The following is a 26,219-nucleotide window of genomic DNA, read 5'->3' as shown; positions in this document are numbered from 1 at the left end:
ACAATGTACTAAGGTGACAAGTTTTAGTGTTTCTGATATTGTTATTGGTTTTTTGGTTTTGTTCCATGGTGATTGTTTGTGCTACATTCCTTATTGTTCCTCCTACATTATTTAGGCTATAATCATATATTTACTTGACTTTGATATACTTCTACCTTCGCATCACTATCCAAAGCCTATCTAGTTTTGTTTGGGGTATGCTTTCAAATATCTTTGGGTTTGGGATACTCCTCTATAGTCCATATTGACTATCATTATGCTCATCGCATTGTAGATCTTCCACATTCTGGTTCTCTTTATCATTTCCATCTACATTTTATACTGTATCATTTGTGACTAGCTGACATTCTGTAGACGCAGACCACATGCCTTGGTGGACTGATATTCTACAACTTATTTGTCCCATATCAATTCGAGAACAAGATTCCTACTTTGATACCACTCACTTCTCCATCCTTTGGCACAAATGGGTTGATTCATTCATTATATCCAAACCATGTTAGGGTTGTGGCTTTCGATGTTGTAATCATTCATGGACCTGCATGGGATGTGAATGTTGTTGTTATTGTGCTTGATTCCCATGATCCAGAAGCGCACACACTAGGATTACTTCAACTGCATTAGCACTGGTTATTCCGAAAATCATTATTTCACTGGATAATTTGTTTTCAGACGTAATTCAAATTTTACGTCCTGATTGTCAGTATCGGTTGGGATGATATTTTTCACTTGTAATTGTATATTGGGGGGCGGGATATTTGGTAGAGTAGGTGGGACTAGGCGAGTCCATTTATTTCCTAATTGGGATGTGGAACAACGACGAAGTTGGTGCAAATTTTTGCTCAATGGGTACTTGGTGATGTTTTGATAGTTTCCACACTTATCTCTGAATAGGTGCACGTGGTGACGAAGGGGTGGCTAGTTTCATATGGATCCGTGGGGATTACTTGTGGGTACATATTATGATTTTGGGCCCTTAATTTTGATTATTCTTGTGACTATATCTGGACTTTCCCGATCTCTAGACCATCTCCCATCGGGATTGAAGGTAAGAAACTTAATGTGACTTTACTATATATATATAACTTTACTTCCTGGACTAGTTTTCCTACACCCTGTCGGATGTGACATTCCTTACCCCTCATTGTTTTTCCATAAATAACTCTCTCCTCACAACCTTGATGATAGCACCTGGTTTTGTTTCGTCACCCACCAATGCCACAATTGACTACCCTATTCTCTTTTGTGCCCATGGATGTACTTGAATCCTTTTTGTCTGACACCTCAGCACAAGAGGCATTTATTAATGCTACCTTGGCTGCGGAGGCCTCTTGTGCCACTACAAGGTGAGTGGTCTGACTCATACACCACTCTATACACAAGGGTTGATAGGAATTCCTATGGAATCATGCTCAGTGGAATATGCTGCAAGTGACACATACTACAATCCGACAACAGATGGTGCACACCCTCCATTCTGAAAAAACAAGCAAAGGAGAAGGGCGGTTCGCACCACTACACAAACACAGTTACTTAGTTTTAGCTATTATTTTCTTCTAGACAGAGTTCTCAACCTATACAAGTGGGCCTTAGTTGGACATTAGTGTTTTGTAGATCCACCGGAATAGGAGATGCGAAACTAGGTGGAAGATAAATGAATATATTATTAGGATATGTTCCCAATGTGTGCCGACTTATGGACTCTTGGTACAAATTTCACTTCTTACACAATGAGAGCATAAAAAAAATACTTGGCATGTCATGGGTTCGGGGATGGGGTTTCCTGTCATTTCATCCATGGTATGTTGGATTCAATCCTCTCTGGGATACCCCCGAGCATAGATATATCTGGCTTAAGCTTCCCAGATTTCCTATCGAGTTCTAGTCTAAATGAGTTTTCATGGACATCGAGAACGCAATTGGAAGGTACATTTATGTGGATCTAAAATGTATCGGTGCCAAGGACAAGAGGATCGCTTGGGTATTAATAGAAAGGCGGTTCTCTGGTGGATTACCTGCACATATCTACCTGGCATGGGACCAGATCTAGATACATCATGATATAGGGCATTTGCGGGCACAATGCTCAAACATACATACACACAAGAGGCATTGGGATATTGCGGACCAGGCTGGGACTGCCGAGACATTGGAGGCACCATCTATACAGAAGCAGGTACATGTGTAGCAGCGACGATACAAAGGTACACACAACACCTCTTATCCTTTTCCCCGTTTGCGGCATACACTGGTTGACACTTCAACCTCCTCACATATAGAGAAACCATCCTCGCCCCATACTGCCAGCACTATTCCATCATATTTTGAATTGGGACATCCATATAAAGATCATTTGGGGCCTTCCACAACCCCCATGGATCTATTGACTGTTGCGAACTCGACACCAACTACCCTACATCCCCCCATACAGCATAGAAATTCCCCATCGGGGCCTACATGCTCTTCCCCTCCACAGAATCTTATACATTCATTAGATTCGCCCCCTATTCCTCTAGTGGAAGTTTCACACCTGAGACTCTCCCCTACCCATACTATGCTACTTGTGGTCATTCCATTTAGCGAAACCCCTATTACTCTGAGATCACCCATTCTGTCTTCTAGAAATTCCATTGGCAACGAAATCGAATATCTTCTCTACATACCTATGCTATACCTTTGTACCCTCACTATACAGCATCCTTGGACCTAGACATCCCAAAAAATTAGCCCAAACGCTGCACTCAATATCACTATCTCGAGAAGAAATAATAGGGTAAGCAAACATTTCTGGGGGAGACCCAAAAGACTTCCTTTTTCATCTGTTGATACTCTCATAGACATTCTTATTAGCTCAACAACTAATCCATGGGCCCTTAAAGCACATATGACTGAAGCATTTTTAACATGAATCTTTGCATATCACTCAATATGCGAGGTATGGGGGACTCACAAAATTTCTTGCCCTCAAGGAACTTCTCTTTTCTATTTACCCTTCCATAATTCTCTTATGGAATCCAAAACTCTTTCCCATAATGCACTTGATTACATCAAGAAGATGTTTCCTACTTGGAAAATGGTGGCTATGGATTCTATGGGCCACTCTAGGGGACTGGTTGCTTTGTGGGATCCAAGGTGGGTTAGCTTTAATGCATACAAATGTTTTGGAGGAATTTTATTATGTGGACATCTGAGAGGATTGGTGGGGCATTTCAGGGTCCTTAACATATATGTTCCTTACAAGGATCGTTGTAGGTTTTCGGACATAATGATGGAGACTGAGATTTTGAAATTGTACTCACTTATTATGATGGGGGATTTAAATGCCACCACTACACTAGAGGAATGCTGGCAATAAAACACTAGAATGGACACACCGACGAACAAACTTAAAACTATCTTCTGGGAATGAAATTTGATTGATATTTGACCACAGAGGATGGTGCCAACCTGGGATAATGGGAGATCTGGTTCACGACATATTGCTAAGAGACTGGACCGTTTTCTTATTCAAGATGAACTACTCGAGAGGATGGGTATTGTGCAGACCTTCGTCTTGAAGCCTTACATCTTGGATCACCTGCACATCACACTTATTTGGAGGAAGGCACAATCTAGGATGGGTATTCCATTTAAATATAGCCATATCTCGCTCGAGGATCTCGAATTTGACAAGTTGGTATGATATACATGGCCGAAATTTAGGATTATAGAATCATCACCTATGCGGGATATGGTAGAGAAATTACATGAGCTCAAAAGGAAGGTCAAAATTTGAGAAAGATGTAAAAAATAGAAGTTGCGCATGGAACTGGATGTGATACACAGTGAGATGGAGGTATTGGGCCAGAAGTTGGATTTGGGATATCCATCCAACACACTTATCAATAGTATCAATGCACTAGAGAAGAAGAAACAACATATCCTCCACATACAGGAAGTGAATTGGAGATTGAAGAGCATGGCTATATGGCTAAAGGAGGCGGATAGAAATATGCAATTTTTCCATAGTTATGCAAACTATAGAGGCAGATAAATTCCATTTAAAAAATTAAGGATTCCAATGACTGTGACGTTCACACCCTTTCGAAGATTCAACATGCAACAGTTGCATACTTTGAGCAGGCATATCGAAGTAGAGGCAATGTGAATATTGAGGACCAACTTTGGACATCCGAATTTCACCGCAACATGTTTGATGAAAATAGGAACAAAGAATTGTACAAGGTGGTCAAATTGCAGGAGGTCCACTTCTTATTGAAATCTTTCTCCAAAGACAAGTGCCCTCAACCGGAAAGATGGACTATAGAACTTTTTTTACACTTCTTTGATCTAATGGGATAGGCCTTGAGTCAAATGGTGGAACAGTCCAGATTGGAAGGGTACATCATAAACGAGATCAACTCCACATATATTTATCTTATCCCTAAGTAGAATGAATTGCGAAATTTCCAGGACTATAGGACCATCTCACTTTGTAATCTGATATATAAATTGATCTCGAAAATAATTGCTCTTTGTATGGAAAACACTCTCTAAATTCATCACTTTGGAACAATATGCCTTTCTACAAGATAAATTGATTCACGATGCAGTTTCATTTATCACAACTGTTAGATTTTTTTTCCTCATTAATGGACACCCAACTAGCTTCTTTGGGCCCGGACATGGGCTGAGACAGGGGTTCTCGCTTTCCCCTCTATTGTTTATATTGTCATGGACAGACTCATCCATATCTCCATGGGTACTTGGGGATGTTTTGATATTTTCCATTTTAGGGTGGCCTGGTTTCCAAGAAATAATATATAGATTATATTTTGGATTGTTTGCTCAGTGGCCTCTGACTGCCACACTTATCTCTGAATAGGTGCACGTGGTGACGAAGGGGTGGCTGGTTTCATATGGATCCATGGGGATTACTTGTGGGGTACATATTATGATTTTGGGCCCTTACTTTTGATTATTCTTGTGACTATATCTGGACTTTCCCGATATTTAGACCATCTCCCATCTGGATTGAAGGCAAGACACTTAATGTGACTTTACTATATATATAACTTTCCTTCCTAGACTAGTTTTCCTAAACCCTGTCAGATGTGACATTCCTTACCCCTCGTTGTTTTTCCATAAAGAACTCTCTCCTCACAACCCTGACGATACCACCTGGTTTTGTTTCGTCACTCACCAATGCCACAATTGACTGCCCTATTCTCTTTTGGGCCCATGGATGTACCTAACTCCTTTTTGTCTGACACCTCGGCACAAGAGGCATTTAATAATGCTACCTTGGTTGCAGAGGCCTCTTGTGCCACTGCAAGGTGAGTTGTCTGACTCATACGCCACTCTATACACAAGGGTTGATAGGCATTCGTATGGAATCAGGCTCAGTGGAATATGTTGCAGGTGACACATACTACAATCCGACAACAGATGGTGCACACCCTCCATTCTGAAAAAACAAGTAAAGGAGAAGGGCGGTTCGCACCACTACATAGACACAGTTTCTTAGTTTTGGCTATGATTTTCTTCTAGACAGAGTTCTCAACCTATACAAGCGGGCCTTAGTTGGACATTGGTGTTTTGCAGATCCACCGGAATAGGAGATGCGAAACTAGGTGGAAGATAAATGAATATATTATTAGGATATGTTCCCACTGTGTGCCGACTTATGGACTCTTGGTACAACTTTCACTTCTTACACAATGAGGACATAGCAAAAATACTTGGCATGTCATGGGTTCGGGGATGGGGTTTCCTGTCATTTCATCCATGGTATGTTGGATTCAATCCTCTCTGGGATACCCCCGGGCATAGATATATCTGGCTTAAGATTCCCAGATTGCCTATCGAGTTCTGGTCAAAATGAGTTTTCATGGACATCGAGAACACAATTGGAAGGTACATTTATGTGGATCTAAAATGTATCGGTGCCAAGGACAAGTGGATCGCTTGGGTATTGATAGAAAGGGGGCTCTCTGGTGGATTACCTGCACATATCTACCTGGCATGGGACCAGATCTAGATACATCATGATATAGGGCATTTGCGGGCACAATGCTCAAACATACATACACACAAGATGCATTGGGATATTGCGGACCAGGCTGGGAGTGCCAAGACATTGGAGGCACCATCTATATAGAAGCAGGTACATGTGTAGCAGCAACGATACACAGGTACACACAACACCTCTTATTCTTTTCCCCGTTTGCGGCATACACGTGTTGACACTTCAACCTCCTCACATATAGAGCGACCATCCTCGCCCCATACTTCTAGCACTATTCCATCATATTTTGAATTGGGACATCCATATAAAGATCATTTGGGGCCTTCCACAACCCCCACGGATCTATTGACTGTTGCGAACTCGACACCAACTACCCTACATCCCCCCATACAACATAGAAATTCCCCATCGGGGACTACTTGCTCTTCCCCTCCACAGAAGCTTATACATTCATTAGATACGCCCCATATTCCTCTAGTGGAAGTTTCACACCCGAGACTCTCCCGTACCCATACTATGCTACCTGTGGTCATTCCATCTAGCGAAACCCCTATTACTCTGAGATCACCCATTTTGTCTCCTAGAAATTCCATTGACAGCGACATCGAATATCTTCTCTACAAACCTATGCTAGACCTTCGTACCCTCACTATACATCATCCTCAGACCCAAACATCCCAAAAAATTAGCCCAAACGCTGCACTCAATATCACTATCTCAAGAAGAAATAATAGGGTAAGCAAACATTTCTGGGGGAGACCCAAAAAACTTCCTTTTTTGACTGTTGATACTCTCATAGACATTCTTATCAGCTCGACCACTAATCCGTGGGCCCTTAGATCACATATGCCTGAAGCCTTTTTAACATGAATCTTTGCATATCACTCAATATGCGAGGTCTATGGGACTCACAAAATTTCTTGCCCTCAAAGAACTTCTCTTTTCTATGCACCCTTCCATAATTCTCTTCTTGGAATCCATAATTCTTTCCCATAATGCACTTGATTACTTCAAGAAGATGTTTCCTACTTGGCACATGGTGGCTATGGATTCTATGGGCCACTCTAGGGGACTGGTTGCTTTGTGGGATCCAAGGTGGGTTAGCTTCAAGGCATACAAATGTTTTGGAGGAATTTTATTATGTGGACATCTGAGAGGACTGGTGGGGCATTTCAGGATCCTTAACATATATGCACCTTACAAGGAGCATTACAGGTTTTCGGACATAATGATGGAGACTGAGATTTTGAAATTGTACTCACTTATTATGGCGGGGGATTTAAATGCCACCACTACACTGCAGGAATGCTGGCAGTAGAACACTAGAATGGACACACCGACGAACAAACTTAAAACTATCTTCTGGGAATGCAATTTGATTGATATTCGACCATAGAGGATGGTGCCAACCTGGCATAATGGGAGATCTAGTTCACAACATATTGCTAAGAGATTGGACTGTTTTCTTATTCAGGATGAACTACTGGAGAGGATGGGTATTGTGCATACCTCCGTCTTGAAGCCTTACATCTTGGATCACTTGTGCATCACACTTATTTGGAGGAAGGCACAATCTAGGATGGGTATTCCATTTAAATATAGCCATATCTCGCTCAAGGATCTTGAATTTGATAAGTTGGTATGAGATACATGGCTGAAATTTAGGATTATAGAATCATCACCTATGCGGGATATGGTAGAGAAATTACATGAGCTCAAAAGGAATGTCAAAATTTGAGAAAGATGTAAAAAGCAGAAGTTGCGCATGGAACTGGATGCGATACATATTGAGCTGGCGGTACTGGGCCAGAAGTTGGATTTGGGATATCCATCCAACACACTTATCAATAGTATCAATTCACTAGAGAAGAAAAAACAACATATCCTCCACATACACGAAGTGAATTGGATATTGAAGAGCAGGGCTATATGGCTAAAGGAGGCAAATAGAAATACACAATTTTTCCATAGGTATGCAAACTATAGAGGCAAATAAATTCCATTTAAAAAATGAAGGATTCCAATGACTGTGAGGTTCACACCCTTCCAAAGATTCAACATGTAGCGGCTGCATACTTTGAGCACGCATATCGAAGTAGAGGCAATGTGAATATTGAGGACCAACTTTGGACATCTGAATTTCACCACAACATGTTTGATGAAGATAGGAACAAAGAATTGCACAAGGTGGTCAAATTGCAGGAGGTCCACTCCGTATTGAAATATTTCTCCAAAGACAAGTGCCCTTGACCGGACAGATGGACTATAGAACTTTTTTTACACTTCTTTGATCTAATGGGACAGGCCCTGAATCAAATGGTGGAAAAGTTCGGATTGGAAGGGTACATCACAAATGAGATCAACTCCACACATATTTCTCTTATCCCTAAATGGAATGAATTGCGGAATTTCCAGGACTATAGGACCATCTCACTTTGTAATATGATATATAAATTGATCTCCAAAATAATTGCTCTTTGTATTGGAAACACTCTCTCTAAATTCATCACTTTGGAACAATATGCCTTTCTACAAGATAAATTGATTCACAATGCGGTTTCATTTATCACAATTGTTAGATTTGTTTTCCTCATTAATGGATACCCAACTAGCTTCTTTGGGCCCAGACATGGGTTGAGACAGGGGTTCTTGCTCTCCCCTCTATTGTTTATATTGGTCATGGACAGACTCATCCACATAATTAAACATGCTTTCCATAGGGGTGTAAATCTACCTTTTCCTATGGGGTGGAATATAAGGGTCTCACACAGTTTTTTGTTGACGATATACTTACATTTGGGATCATATCCATATATATGTGGACTTCTCTTCATAAAAATTTTCACAAGTTTGGCAGCGCATCTAGGTTGTACATGAATAAGGACAAGTCAGAAGTCTTATATGGGGAACGTAAGCAGGAGGATATTGCATATATTTCAAACCCATTTGGGGCGAGAGTTATTTCGATTAGTGATGGTTTGAAGTCTCTGGGATACAAAATCTAGCCCAATAATTATCTTAACCAAGACTAACTACGGATCATGGATAGACTCCACAAGAAGATATCTGGATGGACACACAAGTGTCTTACACTTGGAGGTAGAGTCATACTTGTACAATTGGTACTACAACAACTAGCTGTATATTGGGCACACCTATATTGGATACGTGCATCCATCATTAAACATATTAACTATGATATTGCTACATACATTTGGGCTAGATATGAAACAAAGCATAAATACCATCTTGTTAAATTAGACAAGATCACTAGACACAAGGCTATGGAGGGTTGGGGCATACTGAACATAAAGATTTTTGGGTGGGCACTCCTCACAAAATCTCTATGGCAGGGACTACTTGGCACAGGTATTTGGAGTTTGATCATCAAGACAAAATATCTTAAGGATATTAAGATTTGTCCTTGGTTGAGAGAGGGACTGGTTGACAAGGCATACGGATCTGCTATATGGAATAGCCTCAACAGAGTTCGGCACTGGCTCACAGAAAGGATCTGCTGGACCATGGGATCCAAAAGGACATCATCACTGGGAGGGAAAAGTTCCATGGGGTCGAATTGTACAAACATTACACAACTGAACTCACCCAATGTCTATACACAAGGGGTATTATATTTTTTTGTCAAGCCATACGAACTTGGTTAGGAAAAACGCCAATTTGGAAAGAGGCGGAAGAGCTAGGTCTGTGGGGGGACTTGGCTGACACCTGGAGGAACATTGTTGCTGAGATCTAGAATGTTGGGATATACAAATCTGATCTGGGAGATTAGATTGGGTGGGATGGTATCGTTAAAAAGGGTTTGATCTCTGTTCCGATACTTACAATTACATCTGCTATAACACACATGACTACCATGACCATTGTCGGTTCATTATGTTCTGGAATGTACAAATCCCACACAAGACTATTATGTACACTTGGCTAGTTTGGCAGAATAAGACATCCACGTGGGAGAACTTGAAGAAGAGGGGCCTACTAGGAACTGATATTTGTGTATTTTGCTGGCAGGAGGAGGAGGACAATGTCCACATTCTCTTAAGATTTCCTATAGCAGTTCAGATTTGACATGGTTTGTCTGTCATTCTCTCCTTTGCATACATTGACCATTGTTCCATTGATACATGCTTACATCGATGGCGTACCCAGAATAGGCATCGGCATGCCATCCCGATGCTCACTTTGTGGGAGATCTGGAAAGCTAGAAACAACATTATATTTGATCACAAATATCTCACTATTGACATGATCATAGATAACATACACACTGCGATGGATCCACTACAATGACTACTGGCTCATCTAACTATGGTGTCTCACGGGACTGATGATCCTTTTATTACATACCCTGCTAGATTTTTTGATGGTGCAGAACAGGCAGATGCGGTTGCAGGATTTGGATCTGCATGGACAACAATAGACAATAAAGAATCCATTGTGGGGGCGAAGCGGGGGATAACATGAAGGCAGAGACTATGGCGCTTTGCGGGCTACTCTGGTTCGCGAAGTCTCTAGAGATCCACAAAATCAACATATACGGAGACTTCCAAGCCATCAGCAATCATATCTTGGGATCCTCTCACATTTCACATCCACATCTTCAAGACTGGCTTAGGTACCTCAAGAACTTGCAAGACACACTACTAGGCATCTCTATTCAACACTCACATAGAGAACACAACATTGTTGCAGATTCTTTATCTAAGCAAGGTCTCCTTGACTCACTGGAGGGGTTTCATATCACTCTGGAGGTGGATGGATGCTCAATAGATGCAGGTTGTGCGCCATTTCCCTGACCTTTGTCCCAACTGTTTTTTTTTCTGCACAATGGGCACATGTTTTCCTCATACATTTGGACTATATCTTGGAAGATTTTGATATATGTACTCCCTTGTTTTTTGTTTTGGCTATGGCTTTTATTATAGAGACATGGAATGTACGGTCTTTAAACATCAATTATTTTAACATTTCTCTGGAGCTATTAATATATTGGGAAACAATATACATTTCATATAACACATCCAAATAAAACTCAATGTATTGATTTGAGTGTCTATATAATAAAACCAGTGCTTTTTCTTATCTGAAATATATATATATATATATATATATAATTAACAAAAATAAAATTCTGAAAAAACAATTATAAATTCAAACCAAAAACTCTGAAGATTGAACAACGCCTTTTACTCAGCAAATTGTACATGCGATTATTACACAAACTAGCAACCAACAACGCAAGTGGTGGAGTTAGTTGGTGAGCAAATATTCAGTGGACACATAATTATATCATAAAGGAGAACATTGCCGGAGTCGTAAATTGCAACTACCCTCTCGTTGGGTGCTATTACATTGGCGGCCTTCATCCACTCGTCGCGGTTCCGATCGTGGCCACTGAAGGTGTTACCGCCTCCCACGCAACTCAGTGGCTCAGCACATTGCTTTCCACATTCCGCATGTGCAAATCCGGAATGACATGATTGTTCCGTAAATCCGCAGCCATTTCATATGGAAACCTAACTTTGCAAAAGCCAAGCTTGGCGAGTTTACTGATGTTGTCGAGTCTCTTGGTGCCACCTACGTACGGAAATTTAGTGGCTGAATTTATATATACACTGTCCAGCACCTATATATTATCTGATTGTGTATGTGGATCTGTATGAATCGAAAATCTTGTTAAAGTACCCCAAGTTGACTTCTAGAGTTCAACGACTTCCATATAAAAACTATAAAAGTACTCGGGGATTTCCCTGAGAATTATAAAAACGCCTACGGTTTTCTATGACAATTTGACGGCTTTCAATATAAAAATGTTCTTTCTTCAATAATCGGGATTCTATTATCTATATGTGGTGTTTTCCTATTAGGGATTTTATGCCCTTATAGTTATGGTGTTTCCATTTATTTCTTGTAGGCATTTGTTCCCTTTTATATCCTTAATTTCTATATAGTTACTATTTTATTCTTTTGGTATATGTATACGTAAGCTCTACGTGTTATGTGTAAAAGTTTAATATGCCTTATTAATCGTTTAAATATACTTTTTTCTAACTAATTTCTAATAATTATGCTAGGTTAATATTTTTTTCTAATTTCTAATAATCATGTTAGGTTAGGGACCTTACAGAACCTTATGGAATATGCTAGTCTTCCCTAAGCCCTAACCTCTTCAGTATTCAGGGGAGCTTATAACTTGAATACCCCTAATCCTTGACAAATCCTACCTCCTTGCCAATCTTTTCTTTTCTTATTCCAATGCTTCGTTCCACCATCAAAAAGAAATTAGACAAACAAGATTTGGTTTATAAAGCCTTAACCTCATTTTTGAATTAATAGCTCTATCTAAACATTATTGTTGCATCTGATTAGTATTTTCAATTCTTAATAGAGAGAGACAAGGTAACTGCTTATTAAATTTTTCCGCAATGTGAAACCTACCTTGACCTTTAACCATCCTCGTTGTCTGCCATAGGTTAGAGGAAAAAGGAAAAATAAAAGCATATATCAGCATAAGATATATATATATATATATATATATATATATATATATATATATATATGCCACAAATATATAATCACTATGAACTATTTATTTTATTTTTTTCTCAGTAAAATTAAACTATTTCTATTGAGTAAAATATAGTACAATCATGAGACACAAGAAACCGGCAGACCAGAAATGATGAAACTATCAACCTCGGTCCCGGAGAAGGAGTGAACCAATCACGGAGCTACAACAAATAACTTGAGAGCAAAAACTGACTATTACCCCACAGGGGCAGTGACCTCAACACGGTGTTTTTTCCCTTTCTTTGTATTGACTTTTATCCAGCCATCCTGGGGAGTGTGAGCTAAAACAACTTGAAGACTGGAATTCTCCATCAGGGAGATCTCCTTACCTGATTCAGAAGAGGAGGTCTCATGGACACATTTCTGGGAGATTGCTGTGACAGTGTTGTGCGCAGTTGTATCTGTGGACGGATCCATCGTCTGAGGCGCCTGGTCCGGTTCTAAATCACTGTCCTCATCTTCCGAGCCTGAGGACTCTGAGATCACTGCTGGCGGCGGAGAACAAGGGGTCCAACGCTTGGGTTTGGACTTTGTAGAGTTGCCCTTTTTCGATTTTGCTGGCAGCGATGGGCAGGAATTCTGCAGGTGCCCTGTTAGGTGACAGTGGCGGCAGCGGAAGGCGGTATTTTCGTAATCCAAGTTCTGGGTCCAGACAGAGTCATTGATCTTGAGATTGATTTGCTCTGGCAATCCCTTGCTTAGATCTAGCTCCACACATATTCTAGCATATGTGTAGAGACCTTGTTGTTCCCGCCTGTAATCTCCCATTAAAAAGTTGCCCAAGGTGTTGCCTATGCTCCTATAGACTGATGTATGCCACAGGTGAGCTGGAAGGTTTGGGAGTCTGATCCAAATAGGGGCTTTGGTAATGACTGCAGAAGATGGGTCAAAATCTGAGAACCATGGAGTTATGAAGAGTCCTGCTGAACCCATGAACCAAGGACCTTCTTCTAAGGCCTTTTCATAGTGCTTGAGTCTGTCGAACAAAACTATAAAATATCCTTTTGAGCAGAAGCAGACCTTGCAATGGTGAGTCCAGTTGTCATTGATCCATTCATAAAGGTCCTTAGAGCGAGGCCAAAGCCCATTGAATCTGCAAATGATGGCCCTTTCAGCAAATCTTTGAATGTCATTTGCAAGGTCAGAGTGGGAGATCTCAACAGAGGGGACCTCCTCTAGCTTGTCAACCAGAAAAGGCTTAGGTTTGGGAGGTTCAGGGGAGTTGGGTATCTCAGAGCGAACTGCAGCTTTGTAGGAGTAGGGGGGAGCAGAAGAAGATTGACCTACAACGCCACCTCTCAAACGAAGGGAAAACATTAAAGAGCTATTATTTTTTAAGCTGTAAGAAGAGAGGGGAAGATTATCATCGAGTTGTTTACCTTGAAATATAAGTCTCTGTAGGTCAGAGGGGATCCCGAATCGACGTTCCAGATTTACTTTGAGATTTTGCACTAGATCTGAAGGGTGTACCCATTGTAGAGTGGTTTTGCCTGAGATCTGTGTGATTTGAACTTGAAAGGGGGCAGAGAAATTTTCAGAAACTTTCTGAAGTAGCACAGGGCCAGAGGCTGTAGGGTCTCCTATCTCTTGACGCAATGGAGGCAGAGGGGGAGGAAAAGGCTTCTGCCGACAGATTACATGCCTACAGATCTGTGATTTTTTAAGGCTTCTTGTTCTTCTGGGCTTCTGATCTGGTGGTTCAATGGCAGATCTGAGCAGCTGACTGCTATCCGTGGTCAAGACGCCCGATCCAGATCTGTGCATTGACCCGTTAATGGCGTCCACCAGGGGGTAATAGCTGAAGCTCTTGAAGCAGGACTGCTCCAGGTGGAGGATCAACTTAGTGTAGTCGTCGAGCTGTTCTGCTAATAAACCCCCGGCGACCATGTCCCTCGCTGTCTCCGTCCAGCCCTCGGTCACATGGGGTAACAAGAGTGGGTCTTCTGTGATTTTCCCTTTCATCTGCACCAGATCAACCAGGTCGCGCTGGAGAATAATGCGGTTGTCCTTTTGCTGGAGGAAAGCGAGGAAGAGGTAGTTGTCACCGAAGGCGCCCAGCGCGACTCGAGCCTCCGACGTGAAGGCGAGGCGAGGGTCCAGGGCCGATCTCCATACGCTGAAAACGGCAGAGGCAATGGCACGGCTGCCGGTGCTGAGCTTTACCAGGCAGCGGATAGCAATGTCGTTGGGGAGGCCTGGAATCCATTCACCCTCAGCATTTGTTATTGTGAGATTCGATCCTTGGCATTCCGTGGAGGACATTGTCGAAAAAGATTTCTCTTCGGCCCAAAACAGAGGGAGGGGAGCTCTCGAAAGGCGCTTGGAGACATTCAGAACAGAGATGATCGCATGGACCAGCAATCCCCGACTGAGACACGCTTCTCCAGCATCGGCAGGGCCGAGCAGGGGCCCGATGGCAGCCGAAGGAGAGGCGGCGGCATAGCTTCTAGGGTTCATCGTCAAAGCTCGAGAAAAAAGCCTTTTCGATCCAACTAGCTCAACATCTATTTTTTAACTCATTTATAAAATCTTTTCTTTTCCAAACATTAATAAAACATCATAAAATTACAGCAATCATTTACTTATCTATGGATCCCTAGAAATGTGCAAAAGGCTTCCATGTTCCTCGCAACCATGAACTAGCTTCTACAGTTGTTCCCCCCAAGCTCAACTCCTCTCTGCGAGGAAAAAACAGAAAAATTATTTCTAGAATTCAACTCGTAATCCGTTTTAGAAGTGTCCTACAAATTTACTAGGTAAAAACTTATCTTTCTCTCCCACTGGTTCTAATTTCAGAAGCAATTGTCTTTCTCTCCCACAATATTCTTGTACAGATTTCACCTCATGAAATCTATCTCTAGTCATCAAAATATCTGGTGGTCTATCTCTGCCAAATTCCTCCTTGAACAATGGCAAGAGGATTTTTCTTCTTTTTGGTTATTCCCCCTTCTAGGCATAACTGATTTCCAACTATTTTCTTGAGAGTTAGAAGCTAAATGTCACAAGACGAGCTTTAGCACATTTCCAAGAATGTTAACAATTTTTTTTATGTTAAGTTGAATATTCTATTTTTATGAAATCAATAAAATAAAAATATGATTCGAATGATTGTACGGTGGATAATCTGAACGGAATATCTCCATTGTCCATTTGATAACAAAGTATTCTATCTATTAGATATTTTAAAATTTGGCGAGATTTCTTTGTAAATTTTACTTTATTTAAATGCTTTATTTTTTTACTACTGAATTCATTTTAAACCACATAAATAAGAATTTGACCCAAAAAAAACTATAAATTTGAAATTAGTTCAACCTGTTAGAGCAAATATTTAGTGGACACATAATTATATCATAAAGGAGAACATTGCCGGAGTCGTAAATTGCAACTACCCTCTGGTTGGCTGCTATTACATTGGCGGCCTTCATCCACTCCTCGCGGTTCCGATCGTGGCCACTGAAGGTGTTACCGCCTCCCACGCAACTCAGTGGCTCAGCACATTGCTTTCCACATTCCGCATGTGCAAATCCGGAATGACATGACTGTTCCGTAAATCCGCAGCCATTTTTATATGGAAACCTAACTTTGCAAAAGCCAAGCTTGGCGAGTTTACTGATGTTGTCGAGTCTCTTGGTGCCACCTACGTACGGGAATTTAGTTTGCCGTGGCTACATTTATATATACAGTGTCCAGCACCTATATATTATCTTATTGTGTATGTGGATCTGTATGAATCGAAAATCTTGTTAAATTACCCCAAGTTGACTTGTAGAGTTCAACGACTTCCACATAAAAATTATAAAAATCGTCTGGGATTACCCTGAAATTTAAAAAAGGCCAGCGGTTTTGCTATAACAATTTGACGGCTTCCAATATAAAAATGCCCGCAGATTTCCATGCTTGGAAGGTAAACGATCATTAGTGGAATTCCATGCCGTCGCAGTTTATCCATACAATTTGACTTTCCCTTCATTTATCCATGGTGTCGGTTTGTTACCTATAAAAACTCTCCTTAGTCCTACATTTAATTATCAACAATCACAGCTTTCTTACTCAATCAGAGTATTCTCTCTAAGCATTTCCAAAATTTGTCCCTCGTCTTGTATTTACTTCAATGGCTTCCCCAATGGCTGTCAGATGCTCTTACAGCCTGCTACTTTACATTCTGTTATTGCAAAACCTTGTCATGTGTCTCCGCACAAGAGCAGAACCGTACGTAACATCAAGAGCCGCATACTATAGCAGTGCAGATGGCCTGGGAACCGAAGGTAAATGCATGCATCAATGCACACAAATCTATATTATTACTATTATCCTATCATTTTGTGTACGAGGGATGATATATGTATCTATTAATGTGACTGCAGGTGGAGCGTGTGGATATGGGTTCTTTGGCAGAAATCTGAATGGAGGTGATGTAGCTGCTGTCGCTCAGTTATACAGAAATGGAACCGGATGCGGTGCCTGCTACAAGGTAACCATCATCATCAAAACTATTTCATAACTGGCTACTACAAATTCTACTATAATTATCCACCTTCATCACCTGATTTTTCAATCTTAAGTTTATGGACGAATTTCAATTTTAGTGTGACAAATTCATATTGATGAAAATTATAGGTAAGATGTACCAATAAAGATCTCTGCAGAAGCGAAGGAGTGAAAATTGTTGTGACAGATTATGGGCAAGGCGACCGAACTGATTTCATCATGAGCCTTCATGGGTATTCGAAGCTTGGCCGTCCAGACAAAGTTAGCCAACTCATATCGTTGGGTGTGGTGGACATCGAGTATAAACGGTACATAGAATAGGAATTAGTAGATTAATAAGGTATATAAATACACACAGACACACAGTTGAATATTTCAACCAATTTGATGACTTGATTTCAGGATACCTTGCCAATATGAGGGCTACAATCTCATGTTTAAGATCGATAGCAGTAGCAACTTTCCAGAGTACTTGGCATTGATATTTTGGTATCAGGCAGGCCAAAAAGACGTTCTGGCTATTCAAGTCAGACAGGTAGTTATTTCCATATTTCTCTTTGCATTCCTAGTTATCTATGCTAACTAAATTAGTCTTCCTAATTAAAAAAAAAGTTCATTGACAATTACCGAGCCCGGTTGCAGATGTAATGATGTAATATAATGTAATGTAATGCAACGCAGGAGGAATCGTACGACTGGAAAGCTATGTACCGAAGCCACGGGACCGTGTGGGACGTAGTAACACCTCCGAGGGGCGCTCTTTCTCTTCGGTTTCTGGTTAGTGATGGGAAGAGAGAGGAATGGGTGTCGAGCGCCCATGTAATACCGGCTAACTGGAAGGCAGGGGCCATATACGACTCCGGCATTCAGCTCAATTAACTCATGGTGTAGATTTGGGTTGCTATCCTCTTAAATTGTAGTCTGGTAAGAAAGAAAGTGTGAAGTGGGGATGTTTGATAATTTAGTTTTTGATGTTAAGATATTACCGACTGCAAGATCTGTTATTAATAGGTTTCATTTCTATATTTGTATATGGAATGTGTAAAGGAATTTTGGAGTTCGAGTGTTCTAGATTCGAAGTTGCTTCTTGATTCTAAGAATCAGAGTTGCTTCTTAGTTGTATAAGGTTAATACGTTGTACTTTCTAAAATCAGAAAAAATAAAAAATAAAAGAGGCGGACAATCATTTGTCTCCTGTTAAAAAAATTAATGTTATTCATTATATGTATAATTTTATTACATTTTTTTAAATATTTTAAACTTTCACAAAGCACTTTATGTTGCATATTTTCTTCTAAATCGTTTAATTCAAAAACCTAATCTACATAAAGAAGGAAATTATACTTGAATTACAAATTTACTAAGCAAATGCCCATCCACTTACATTTACATTTATGAATACGTGGATAAACAAAAATACACCTACATACTGATGGTCGAACTGGTTTATCCCATTTTAAAATGGGATTACATTTTTAATTCTCATGACTTCAAAATTAAATTTATATTGTTCAACCTCACATAAAATCCTTACTTTAAAATTGATAAAATCCTAACTTTAAAATTGAAGTTATATCGTTCAACCTCACATAAAATCCTCTCTTTAAAATTAAAGTTCTATCCTTCAACCTTAAACAAAATCAGTGAACTGTTTTCTAAAGATATTATCTAAAAATAAATAAATTTATTAATTTTATTAATAAATATTATTATATTGGTAAATTTGTAAAATTGATTTTACTTATAATATATAATAAATATAACATACAAATATTAATTTATTTTCATCATAATTTTTAAAATTATATTTTTTAATAATTTTACTTGCAATTTTATTTTTTCCATAGTATAATTGCCAAAAATCATGTTAGGCAAACTTTTATTTATCCAAATGATAAAAAATTTAATGGCAGTCAAATAATCATAATCATAATAATAATAATAGAACTAGCATACATCCATTTTAAATACGGATCTAACATGAGCAAACTTTTTAGAGTATAAAATACAATGAGTTGATGTCGATGTAAATTAGTTAGCATGGATCTTCAAATAGTTTATTTAAATCTCTTGTTGATTTTGTTTTTTAAAGTATACAATTTTTTAACTATATATTTATATTTTTTAATTATAGCCAACATTATTTTTTTATTTAAAACATTCTTAATTTTTTTAAAAGTACACTGACAAGACAAATTTAGACAGCCAATTTAAATAATATTTTATTCTTGTGGACAAAGATACTTACACATCACCTTCATACTGAATTGTAGAATAAACCTCTTGACACAATAACTATCCACAAACTTACCTAAACAAGTAAATCTAGTTTCAAACTTGAATAAAACCCCTTTATTGATTATAATTTAACATTAAAATATATAAATCTAAAAGACTCACTCACCCCCACAAATTAAAAAAACCTTATACCATAATTTGATAGATAACTTTATTATTTAATATAGTTTATCATTATAATTATAATTTTCACTTTAATATTTTAAATTTTGTTAATAATTATGATATTTATAATATAGCATTATATGCTTATGAGTTCAGGTTTATGTTCATGATATTAAATTTAGTAAATTTTATTGATAAATAGATGATATTATATTTATAACAAAAAAATATATAGTTTTAATAAAATAAAAGTGGTTTAAAGTTTATATAATATTTCTTTCCTTTAATATATTACATTATTTTAAATTCAGCGATTGAAATTTTGACTCTTGTGAAATAAAAAAATACGATGGAATCTTTATATTTTTCAAAGGAAAATCAAAATATATCATTCCAAAGTCCCTTTGAAGCTTAGAATTGCTAGTGTTATCTATTCTGTCCATGTTTTATTGTTAAGTTGAATATTCTATTTTCATGGATATAAAAATTCGATGAAATTTGTATATATATTAGAAATCAATAAAATAAGAATATGAATGATTGTAAGGTGGATAATCTGAAGCAAATATTTCCATTGTCCATTTGATAAAAAAGTATTCTATTTAGATGTTTTGAAACTATTCTATTTATTAGAGGTTTTGAATCTTATTTTGGAATATCTTTTTTTTATAAATTTATTTGACATTTTGTGGGGGATTTGTTTTAAGATTGAGTTTTGTGAATTCTATAAAATTTAAATGTCTTGATTTTTTTTTAGCATTAAATTTATATATAGTTAAAACTTGATTTGCATCAGTGCACTGGGAGAGTGGGGTGTCTTTCCATTCATAAGGGGAAAATGTCTCAATTATGATATACATCTATCAACTTGGTTAATTCATGGACTTTTCTACAACACGTCTCAGAAAGCTTCATGCTCGTCATCGATGCCTGATTCGACAACCTATGCATCTAGACGAATGGAGTACGACCCATGAAGGCCCCATGTTCCATTACTCCTCTGAAATGCAGGTGGTGATGCAACATACGGAGACTTAAAGTGATGGAAAATGAAACTTTTAGGCTAGGGTTATTAGATATCAAAGCGATGTGAAGACCAATTGCTAGTTGAGCCATTTAGGGGGACCGGGAGTTGATTTGCACTGGAAATGGAGGGTTACATTTGGTGAGCTTATATTTTACCATGGTTGGTCTGTCGATGACGGATGACGACATATTAAGGTGACAAGTTTTAGTGTTTCTGATATTGGTATTGGTGTTTTGGTTTTGTTCTGGGGGTGATTGTTTCTGCTACATTCTTTAGGCTATAATCATATATTTACTTGACTTCTCTATACTTCTACCTTCGCATCACTATCCAGAGCATATCTGGGTTTGGCTGGGTATTCTTTCAGATATCTCAAGGTTTGGGATACTACTCTACAGTCCATATTGAGTATGCTTATTTTTATCACGTTGGAGATCTTCGACATTCTGGTTCTCTTTATCATTTCCATCTACATTATATATTGTATCATTTGTGACTTACTGGCATTCCATAGACGCAGATCACATGCCTTGGGGACTGATATTCTACAACTTATTTGTCCCATATAAATTTGGGAACATGATTTCTACTTTGATACCACTCACTGCTCCATCCTCTGGCACAAATGCGTTGATTCATTCATTATACCTAGGTGATGCTAGGGTTGTGGCATCTGAAGTTGTAATCTTTGGTGGACCTGCATGGGCTGTGCATGTTGTTGTTGTTGTGCTTGATTCCCATGTTTTGGAAGCGCACACAATGGGATTACTTTGGCTACATTGGCATTGGTTATTCTAATGATCCTTCTTTCAGTGGATAACTTGTTTTCCGACGTAATTCAAATTTGACATCTTGACTATCAGTATCGGCTGGGGTGATATTTTTCCCCTGTACTGGTCTATTGGGGGGTGGGAGAGTTGGTAGAGTAGGTGGGATTGGCGAGTCCATTTACCTCCTAATTGGGATGTGGAATGACAATGGCGTTGGTGCAGATTTTTTATCCTTGGTTACTTGGTGATGTTTTGATATTTTCCATTTCGGGGTGGCCTAGTTTCAGAGAAAAATATATAGATTATATTTTGGATTGGTTTCCTGGGTGGCCTCTCACTGCCACACTTATCTCCGAATAGTTATACACGGTGATTAAGGGGTGGTTCTGCATATGGATTTGTGGGGATTACATGCAGGGTACATATTATGATTTTGGGCCCTTACTTTTGATTATTCTTGTGACTATATCTGGACTTTCCCAATCTCTAGACCATCTCCAATTGGGATTGGGGGCAAGACACTTAATGTGACTTTACTATATATATAACTTTCCTTCCTGGACTGGTTTTCTTGCACCCTATCAGACGTGATGTTCCTTACCCCTCGTTGTTTTTCCATAAAGAAATCTCTCCTCACAACCCTGACGGTAACACTTGGTTTTGTTTGTCATCCACCACTACCACAATTGAATGCCCCATTCTCTTTTGGGCCCATGGATGTACCTGAGCCCTTTTTGTTTGACACCTCGATACATTAGGCATTTATTAATGCTACCTTGGCTGCGAAGGCATCTTGCACCACTGGCAAGGTGGGTGGTCTGACTCAGATGCCACTCTGTACACAAGTGTTGACAGGCATTCCTATGGAATCACGCTCGGTAGAATATGTTGCATGTGACACATACTACCATCTGACGACATATGGTGCACATGCTCCATTCCAAAAAAACAAGCAAAGGAGAAGGGAGGTTCACACCACCACATAGACACATTTGCTTAGTTTTTGGCTATGATGTTCTTCTAGACAGAGTTCTTAGCCTACAAAAGTGGGCCGTAGTCGAACATTAGTATTTTTCAGATCTATCAGAATAGGAGATGAAAAACTGGGTGGAAGGTAAACGAAAGATATTATTAGGTTATGTTCCCACAATGTGCTGGCTTATGAACTCTTCATACAACTTTCACTTCTTACACAATGAGGACAAAAAAAAATTACTTGGCATGTCATGGGTTCAGGGACGGTTTCTTGTCATTGCATCCATGGTATGTTGGATTCAATCCTCTTTGGGATAACCCCTTGCATAAATATATCTAGCTTAAGCTTCCTGGATTGCCTATCGAGTTTTGGCCTAAACAAGTTTTCATGGACATTGAGAATAGAATTAGAATGTACATTTATGTGGATTTGAAATGTATCGGTGCCAAGGACAAGAGGATCACCTAGGTATTGATATAAATTGCGCTCTCTAGTGTATTACATGCACATATCTACCTAGCATGAGACTAGATCTGGATACATCAACGATTGAACTACTATAGAAGCCCTTTTCACTGCTTAATATATCATCATATGGGACATTTGCGATTACAATGCTCGCGCAGACATACACACAAGATGCAGCGGGATATCACGGATCAGGCTGGGAGTGATAAGACATTGGAGGCGCCATTTCTACTGTAGCAAGTACATGTGCAGCATCGATGATACACAAGTACACACAACTCCTCTTATCATATTCCCTCTATGTGGCATACACTAGTTTACACTTTGACCTCCTCATATATTGAGCAACCATGCTTGCCCCATATTTCCAATACTATTTCCTCATATTCTGAATTGGGAAATCCATATAAAGACCATCTAGGCCCTTCCACCACCCCCATGGATCTATTGACTGCTACGAACTTGACACCCAATACTCGACATCCCCCCACAATGCATAGGGATCCCCCATTAGGGCCTACTTTCTCTTCCCCTCCATAGATTCTCCCCCTATTCCTCTTGTGGAATTTGTGCATCCAAGACTCTCTCCAACCCATACTATGCTACCTGTGGATATTCCATCTCTCAAAACCCCTATTACTCCAAGATCACCCATTCTATGTCCTAGAAATTTCATTGACAATGACACCAAATATCTTCTCTCTAAACCTATGCTAGATCTTTGTACGTTCACTATACAACGTCCTCAAACGCAGACATCCCCAAAAATTAGCCCAAACCCTACGCTCAATATCACTACTCGGAGACTGAATAAGAGGGGAAGCAAACATTTCTCCGCGAGACCCAAAAAGCTTATTTTTTCGACTACTGATACTCTCATAGATATTAATATCAGCTCCACCACTGATCCATGGGCCCATAGAGCACATATTCCTAAAGCCTTTTTAACATGAATATTTGCTTATCACTTAATATGCAAGGTCTTGGGGACTCGCACAAATTTCTTGCCCAAGAGAAATTTTCTTTTCTATGCACCCTTCCATCATTCTCTTATAGTAATCGATGATTCTTTCCCATAATGCACTTGATTACTTAAGTAATATGTTTCCTACTTGGCACATGGTGACTATGGATTCTATGGGCCACTCTGGCAGACCGGTTGCTTTGTGGGATCCAATGTGGGTCGACTTCAATCCATACAATTTTTTTGCAGGAATATTATTATCTCGACACATTGAGAGTACTGGCGGGACATTTCAGGATCCTTAACATATATGATCCTTACAACGATCGTTGCGGCTTTTGGGACAGACTCATGGAGACTAAGATTTTGAAATTGGAGTCACTTATTTTTGTGGGGGATTTAAATTCCACCACTGCACTGGAGGAATGCTGGTGGTAGAACACTAGAATGGACACACTGGCGGATAAACTGGACTATTTTCACATCATATTGCTAAGAGACTGGACTATTTTCTTATTTAGGATGAAATACTGGAGAGAATGGGTATTGTGCAGACCTCCATCTTGAAGTCTTACATCTCGTATCATCTGTCCATCACACTTATTTGGAGGAAGGCACAATCTGGGATGGGTATTCCATTTAAATTTAACCATATCTCGCTCGAGGATCTTAAATTTGACAAGTTGGTACAAGATACATGGTCGTAATTCAGGATTACGGAATCATCACCTATGCGGATATTGTACATAAATTACATGAGCTCAAAAGGAAGGTCAAAATTTTGGAAAGATGTAAAATACAGAAGCTGTGCATGGAGCTAGATGTGATACACAATGAGCTGGAGGTACTGGGTTGGAAGTTGGATTTGGTAAATCCATCCAATGCAATTATCAATAATATCAACGCATTGGAGAAGAAAAAACAACATATCATCCACATATAGTAAGTGCCTTGGACATTGAAGAGCATGGCTATATGGATAAAGCAGGGGGATAAAAATATGAAGTTTTTCCACAGATATGCAAACTATAAAAGGCATGCAAATTCCATTTGGAAAATTAAGGATTCCAATGACTGCGAGGTTCACACCTTTCTGGAGATTCAACATGCAATGGTTGCATGCTTTGAGAAGGCATATCACAGTAGAGGAAATGTGAATATTGAGGACTAGATTTGGGCATCTGAATGTTACCCCAACATGATCGATGAATATAGTAACCAAGAAGTGTACAAGGCGGTCCAATTGCAGGAGGTCCACTCTGTATTGAAATATTTCTCCAAAGACAAGTACCCTCAACCAGACGGATGGACTGCAAAACTTTTCTTACACTTCTTTGATCTTATGGGACAGGAACTGGTTCAAATGGTGGAGCAGTCTGGATTGGAAGGGAGCATCACAAACGATATCAACTCCATATATATTTCTCTTATCCCTAAGAAGAATGAATTATGGAATTTCCAGGACTATAGGCCCATCTCACTTTGTAATTTGATATAAAAATTGATCTCTAAAATCATTTCTCTCCGTATTAAAAACACTCTCTCTAAGTTCATCACTTTGGAACAATACAAATTTCTACAAGATAGACTTATTCATGATGCGGTTGCATTTGTCACAACTGTTAGATTTGTTGTCCTCATTAATGGATACCCGAATAGCTTCTTCGAGCCTGGACGTGAGCTGAGATAGGGGTGATCGCTCTCCCCTCTACCATTTATATTGATCATGGATGGACTCAACCACAAAATTAAACATGCTTCGCATAGGGGTGTATATCTACCTTTGCCTATGGGGTGGAATATAAGGATTTCACACAATTTTTTTGTTGATGATATACTTACATTTGGGATAATATCAAGATATATGTGGACTTCTCTTCATAACATTTTTCACAGGTTTTGCAGCACATCTGGGTTGTACATGAATAAGGACAAGTCAGAACTATTATATGGGGAAGGTAAGCAAGAGGATATTGCATATATTTCTAACCCATTTGGGGTGAGAGTTATACCGATTGGTGATGGTTTGAAGTATATGGGATACAAAATCCAGCCCAATAATTATCGTAACCAAGACTGGCTATTGATTATGGATAGACTCCACAAGAAGATATCAGGATGGTCACACAGATGTCTTACACTTGGAAGCAGAGTCATACTTGTACATTCAGTACTACATCAACTGGCAATATATTGGACACACCTATATTGCATACCAGCATCCATCATTAAACATATTAACGGTGTTATTGCTAGATACATTTGGGCTATATCTAAAACAAATCATAAATACCATATGGTTAAATTAGACAAGATCACTAGAACGAAGGCTATGGAGGGCTAGGACATATTGAACATAAAGCTTTTTGGGTGGGCACTTCCCGTAAAATCTCTATGGTGGGGACTACTTGGCACAGGTATTTGGAGAGAGATCATCAAGACAAAATATCTTAAGGAGATTAAGATTTGTCATGGGTTGAGAGAGGGACTAGTTGGCAAGGCATACAAATTTGCTATATGGAATA

General features: G+C 39.2%; 1 protein-coding gene across 1 annotated transcript; it reads left to right on the top strand.

Moving 5' to 3' along the window:
- Positions 1–16,709: 16,709 nt before the first annotated feature.
- LOC149252421 (expansin-like B1) lies at positions 16,710–17,965 on the top strand. Its single transcript, XM_089454143.1, has 5 exons — positions 16,710–16,863; positions 16,963–17,069; positions 17,216–17,394; positions 17,489–17,621; positions 17,768–17,965. The coding sequence occupies exons 1-5, from the start codon at positions 16,710–16,712 to the stop codon at positions 17,963–17,965; spliced, it is 771 nt and encodes a 256-aa protein (XP_089310269.1).
- The last annotated feature ends 8,254 nt before the right edge of the window (positions 17,966–26,219 follow it).

This window comes from Pinus tabuliformis, chromosome 7 (genome assembly GCF_031772625.1).
Source record: "Pinus tabuliformis cultivar Carrire ecotype Pingquan chromosome 7, CPIR1, whole genome shotgun sequence".
Classification (NCBI taxonomy): Eukaryota; Viridiplantae; Streptophyta; class Pinopsida; order Pinales; family Pinaceae; genus Pinus; species Pinus tabuliformis.
This window is presented reverse-complemented; position numbering and strand designations above follow the sequence as displayed.

What these genes read in the sequence shown, in the direction of transcription:
- LOC149252421 (XM_089454143.1), top strand. Translation starts at nt 16,710, where the DNA reads ATGGCTTCCCCAATGGCTGTCAGATGCTCTTACAGCCTGCTACTTTAC. An exon ending in GATGCGGTGCCTGCTACAAG is followed by an intron (nt 17,070 to 17,215) that starts GTAACCATCATC and finishes TGAAAATTATAG; the next exon opens with GTAAGATGTACCAATAAAGA. An exon ending in TGGCTATTCAAGTCAGACAG is followed by an intron (nt 17,622 to 17,767) that starts GTAGTTATTTCC and finishes AATGCAACGCAG; the next exon opens with GAGGAATCGTACGACTGGAA.